The sequence below is a fragment of the Peromyscus leucopus genome, chromosome 11 (genome assembly GCF_004664715.2).
Source record: "Peromyscus leucopus breed LL Stock chromosome 11, UCI_PerLeu_2.1, whole genome shotgun sequence".
NCBI classification, from domain to species: domain Eukaryota; kingdom Metazoa; phylum Chordata; class Mammalia; order Rodentia; family Cricetidae; genus Peromyscus; species Peromyscus leucopus.
In genome coordinates, this window is record NC_051072.1 from 43,151,704 (window position 1) to 43,157,988 (window position 6,285).

A 6,285-nucleotide genomic window follows, 5' to 3' on the forward strand; every position below is an offset into this window, starting at 1 on the left:
GAGATCTCTTCAGTAAAAGGTCAGTTTAGCTTACACAGAAAGTTCCAGGCCAGTAAGAGCTACTTAGTTAGACCCTGTCAAAAAACAAAAAACAGTTCCCTAACCTGAATCGTGAGATCACCCCTATTTTTCACCTTTATTTTGTATTACTACAACTAGTACAATTGGAGACTCTGAATAAATAAAGACACATGGGTCACTGGTCTTTATTACAGCATTGCCATTCTTAAAGTCCTTTATTGTCACAAGGAAAATTGAGGGCCAGTTTGTACGCATGAATATTTTACCTTAATACAAGTATTCTAAAATAAAACAAGCATCTGTGGTTCTTTAAAGCTGTGCAGCATGCTGCACTTATTTCTCTATTAATTGGAAATTATATTCCAAGTGGGTGCCCCCTTTCCATTCTTGTTTAAAGTCTCTTCCTCAAAATAGCAGGAGCCAATGCCGCCCCACCCCATCATAGCTAAACATTCCTATGGGGAAAAAAAATAAAAAAATACAAATAACTAGAAGTTAAAAGTCTTGGTTTCTGCTATAACATCTGAAATTTGGGGGTTAATTTTCTTCAAATAAAGAATCTGTTCTACAAATAGTGAACTATACAGGAAAAAATTGTTTAGTCATATAGTTCTACTCAATTTTGGTGAGCAAAAAAAGTTTTAATTTGCAAACAAGCACTGTTCGTGCTAGAGAAGCCCCTTGTGACCTGTATTGTCTCCACAGAGCCCCCATGAGCCTCTCACATGCAGACATCCAGCAGGCTTAAGGTCTGAAATGGCTCTTTTACAATGGGATACTCACTCCCATTTTAGAACAGAGCAAAAGACACCAAATAGAGGCTTCGTTCAGTTTGACCAACAAAATCATGGCTTCATGTGACCCCTCTGTCCTTTCACCCTATTTATAAACACAAGGGGGACATCTCACTGACATCTTTGGCAATGAAAACATGCAACAGGGTTTTCAAAACAGCAGGTGCAGACATCAGAAAGATACAACTGAAGGGGGGGGATAGTGAGAAAACTCTGTAATTACTGGAAAATGAAACCATTACTCAACAGAAAATTCGAAGTTCAGACGTTGTAACACAAACCTCTAGATGCCCGCTCACTTAGCTGGGAATGTACATTCAAACTAAGCACCAAAATAATTTTCCTTTAGGGTGAGGGGCAGCAAAAATAACGGCAGGGAGAGAATGCCTAAGCAAAAAAAAAAAAAAAAAAAAAAAAAAAAAAACGCTTTGCACATTGAAAGGACACAAAACCAGTTTTTCCCCACAGAACTCTGGAGTAGAAGAGCCAGGGAAAAATTAATCCTCTAGATTCTGAGACTCCACAAGGAGCGCCCTCTAACCGGTCCTCCTCTGAGGTCTCCCCTTCTTTAGGTATCATCTCTGAGATCAAACTCCTAGGCAATCGCGAGATGTCGACGCCCTTCAAATGAGAGCCCAGGATTCTGCTAATTTTGTGTGCGCCCCGGGATATCTGGGAGAATGAATCTAGGCATTATTGGGATATGCTAAACAAAGCTATTCCGCCATCGAAAGGGGCAAGGGATGGATTGGGGAAAAAAAAATTGCATTCTATGGTTAAAATTGCCTTTTCGGGTTTCTCAGGACACGCGGCGGCGGGAGTTGGAAGCACTTAGGAGCCTTTTTGCTCTTTGCCTGTCTTTATGTGCCCCACACCCACGCTCTTGAGAGGTTTCTATGTCTCTCGCTATTGGTGCAAGACCTCCTCCCTCTTGAAAGAACTCTAACTTCTCTACCAGCCCCAGGACTCTGTAGGCGAGGTGAGGCAGAGGAACCTGGATGCTGCAAACCCGGAGCGCTCTAACAGAGCTCCCCGTCAGAAACCAAGGGGAAGGTGGGGCGCGCCATCCCTGGCAGGATGGCATCTCAGCGCCCCAGTTCGCCCTCCCTAGGCAGCGGTGGGCGCCTCCTGCAGTAGACATGTGGCCTTGCCAGAACTTACAGAAACGCCAGCAAAGTATACAAATAAAAGTCAGCCTTCCAAATAGTCTGACGGTCAGTTTCTTTGGTGAGCGCTGACACCAAAAAGAGAAACCATCCAGAAGCCTTCCTGGCTCTTGCCCACTGGCCAGGCCTTGTGCTTAAAAGTCGACTCCAACAGACACCTTTGCCACTTGATTTTGAGTTCAAGAAAACACAGAAAGTGGGCTCTATGCACGGGGGCGGGGGGGGGGGGGCGTATTTGCTACGCAGCAAGGCAGGCATTCCCCGGGCACCATAGGCCAAAGTAGTCCCAACTGCTTTTTCAGAGAAGCAGTGAGTGCATAGGAGGCCGACTCAACCAAGAGGGTTGACACCCAGAGGGGAGTAGATGTTTCTAAAGCAAGGAGTAGGGGCAGACAGCGCAAAGTCTTGAACTTCAAAGTTCCAGAAGCAGGGCAGAGGGGTAACAGTTCTTGTGGGAGATGTCTGTGCAGTGCAGTTTATATTTGCTGTTTAGATGTTCTGCCTTGAACCACCGAGGTTCAATTTCGAAAAGAAGAGGTTATTGCAACTATTAAAACTGATCCTAGGGCCAAAGACCGAGCCAATAACTTTTCCCACAGACTCTAGGCGGTTTCTAGGGTTTCTGCTAAGAGTCCTGTCCCCTTGAAATGGGATAGAGAGAGCAAGATCTGAAAGCATGGGCCGTGAAGCTGCATGTCACAGGAAAAGCAAGTTATCTTAGGTGTTGCTTCCAGGGCTGGGATGCTGAGTGGATGGGGAGGGTCCTGTAATGCCTACAGTCCTGCCCCTCTTCCTCCTTCTCCACCAACACCATCATCATCGTCGTCATCATCATCATCGGCGGCAGAACTTGCATTTGATGATCTTCTTAAACGCGTTTTGAAAGTCCTTGTTGAAATAAGCATAAATAACTGGATTGAGCAGGGAATTGGAGTAGCCCAGCCAGTTGATTATGGCACCCAACAACGCAGGCATGTGGCAACTGCTCTCACAGAAAGGCAAGACCAGAGCCACAATGAAAAAGGGCAGCCAGCAGAGGATGAAAGTGCCCATGATGATGCCCAGCGTCTTCACTGTCTTCCTCTCACGGGCCAGGGCCATCTTGCGCTTTGCCTCAGCATTCCGCTCGTTTTTTCTCTCCAAGCAGGCGGAGGCATAGGAGGTAGCCCCCGACTCACTGGGCAGTGGCAGGTGCTCTTTGGAGTTACCCACCCGGTGCACCTCGATCACCTCCAGGGTGGCATCCTCGTCACCCTGCCTCACCGCGCCATTAGCGCACGAAGCCCCCACAGCCCTGTTCTCAGCGCTGCGCCTCCAGTCCCCACTACCTGGCTGTCCGTTCAGGCTCTTCTTGGGGGGCGGGGCCGACGACGTGCCGAGGCTGGTGCCGGCTCCCTTCTTTTCCACCTTCTTAACAGTTTTGCGGATTCGGAAGCGCGCGGCTCGGAAGATGCGCCCATAGAGAACCAGCATGAGCAGCAGAGGGATATAGAAAGCGCCGAAAGTGGAGTAGATGGTGTAGCCATGGTCCTTGCTGATGGTGCACGCGTCGGGGTCCGAGCGGTCTTCCGGGGTGCGCCAGCCCAGCATGGGCGGGATGGAGATGAGAAAGCCAATGAGCCAAGTGAGCGAGATCAGCGCAGCGGCGCGCCGGGGCGTCCTCTTGTTCACGTAGTCTATAGGGTCGGTGATCGCCCAGTACCTGTCTAGCGCGATGGCGCACAGGTGCAGGATGGACGAGGTGCAGCACAGCACATCCAGGGCGATAAACAGGTCGCAGGTGACCTGCCCCAGAGTCCACTTGTTGAGCACCTGGTACAGAGCAGCCATGGGCAGCACCAGCACTGACACCATGAGGTCGGTGACCGCCAAGGAGCCGATGAGATAGTTGGCCACATTCTGGAGGGAGCGCTCCAGGGCGATGGCAGCCACCACGCAGGCATTGCCGAGCACCGCGCAGAAAATGAGCGTGCCCAGAAGCAAAGAGGTGATCACTTGGTAGCTGAAGGTCACGTCGGAGATGCCAGTAACGTTGCCGCCTGTCCCGAAGGGCTCCTGGGACGATGTGGTGTTGTTGCCCTGGCCAAGACTGAACATATCCATGCCTGCCTGCGCGCCCGGTGGGGTGGGGGAAGGGAGGGGGAAAGAGCAGCAAGGGGATCTCCCTCGCCCCTCCCCCTAGGGTCTTCCTTCTTTGCTGGGGAATTTCAGAGGGAGGGGATCCAGGGACTGGAGCGGGAAGTTCTTACTGCTCTGGAGAAGGCATCTGAGAGGAGCAGCTTCCAGGCGCGCTCTCTTGCTTGGCTCCCGCGGGTCCCGAGCACTCAGAGGCTCCAGCTAGGAAATTGTAGTTGGCCTGGGAGCAGCTTCCAAATCTCTGAGTGATGGAGAGGTGGCTGGAACATCTGTCTCACGCTGCCCATTTCACTTGGTCGCGCCCCAACTAGCTGCGGGAGCCGGACTCTGCCGACTAGCAATCAGTCTTGAATCTCAGAAGTCTCGCATTCCAGAAACCCCAAGCTCCCAGGTCACTGTGTGACCCTCATCTCCTAGTTCCTTCTCTCCCTCTCTCTCTGGACTTGGCCAGTCTCGGCTTTTTCTTTTTTCAGCCTCCTTCTCCCGACTTCTTTCCAGTGGCCTTCCCCTCCTTTCCCCTTTCCTTTCTCACCTCCCTTTCTTTATTCCTCTATGTTTGGCTCAGACAGCGAATCTCCCTTCCTCCCACGCTAACCCCCACCACCACCCAACACTTCCCCAGCCCAGAGTGCCTCCTTCCTCTAGGTCCCCGCCCTCCTATCCTTCTAGACAGGCGTCTTTACATTCGAGTCGACACACTCACAACTCACTTCGTATATCCACTCCGATCCGCTAGTCAGACCAATGTTTTAACCGATTAAACTCCGCCTCCTATACAGCAAACTAGAGGGAGACTTTAAAAAAAAATCTTTCCCCAATGCACATCCGCTTTATTTCTGCCAACTTCTTAAATAGAGCCATGTTCACGGTGTGCTTATAGGAAATGGGAACAGACACGGGAAGCCTGAAGGTTGGAAAGCCGGGCAGCCCTGGGTCACCCTCTAAATTATTATGTAGAGAGTGCGGGTCTTAGGTTCTTAAAAATGCGGGCTCGTTTAACATTTTAGTCTGTCTTGGAGCACTGGTGTCTATGACCTTTTCGTATTATCCTTGTGGACTGGGGAAAGAAAAAAAATTATAAAGGACACATTAAAGGACAAGAGCTGATAAACAGTTGGATCTCAAAGAAAAGAAAAAAAATAAATTGTGTACTTTAAACACACACACACACACACACACACACACACACACACTCAACACACACACTTCAGTCACCCTTACTCTGTTCATTTCAATGGCATTACCACCTCCCATAGCTTCGTAGCAAGTAAATTTGGGGAAAGAAATGTTTGTCTAGTAAACAAGGACCTGCATTTCCTAAGGATTTTGGACTTTTGTCTCCCTCAAAATCTGCAAATCTCCGGAGAACTTCACGGAGACCCTTGTCTCTAGCTGCTGTGCGGCTCGCTGAAATTGGGTTCAGCACCTGGGACAGCTCTATGCAATAAGGGCTTGCTTATGGCGCCACCTTCTGGCAAGTGCTTCAGAGCGCCATCTAGAAATGCTTGTCTTAAATTAGCCTGTATTAAGGAAACCCAGAGACTCTAAGAGAAAGGATATTATAAAATGAAAAACAACTATTAATTGTTGTCACCTTAAATATTTTCTTCAGTCATTTCTTCCTCCCCTTTTCTTTGGCTTTTATACCAAGCCTGTTATATGTTCTAGCTCCTTTTCAAAACTTAAGACATATACCATTCACAAATTCTATAGGAAAAACACCGTTTACAAGATGAAGACAATACTTGCGCCTACTAGTGCTGTGGTGCCATAGCCTGTACTACAGAACTCACACGTTTTATTGGGGAAGGGTGACAGTATTACCTTTTCCATAAAGGAATGACTTAATACTGAAAATAGAGACTTCTAGGAGTTTGTTTTAAACTGTTTCTCTTTTTGCAAAAAAAAAAAAAATAGATCCCAAGTGAACACAGATAATAGAAATTCCAATTAATCAGAATGAACACAGTACACAAAAGATCCACTCATAGATTCTGATTACATACCTGAAGTAATGAAATGCAGAACACAATTCTCAAAGCAGCCAATTCGGGGTAACAGTCAAGGATACACTGCAAATTGCAATCGTTTTACTGTTGTGTTCAGATCTGAGCTTTGAATTTCATAGTTTTGAATTCTTAAGACCAAAGAAGAGAGTAATCACTAAA

The 6,285-nt window shown here is 48.0% G+C and overlaps 1 protein-coding gene across 1 annotated transcript; it reads right to left on the reverse strand.

Moving 5' to 3' along the window:
- Positions 1-205: 205 nt before the first annotated feature.
- Positions 206-5,206, reverse strand: Htr1a (5-hydroxytryptamine receptor 1A). Its single transcript, XM_028884119.2, has one exon. The coding sequence runs from the start codon at positions 4,082-4,084 to the stop codon at positions 2,816-2,818; it is 1,269 nt and encodes a 422-aa protein (XP_028739952.1). The 5' UTR covers positions 4,085-5,206; the 3' UTR covers positions 206-2,815.
- Positions 5,207-6,285: the final 1,079 nt, after the last annotated feature.

What these genes read in the sequence shown, in the direction of transcription:
- Htr1a (XM_028884119.2), bottom strand. Translation starts at nt 4,084, where the DNA reads ATGGATATGTTCAGTCTTGGCCAGGGCAACAACACCACATCGTCCCAG.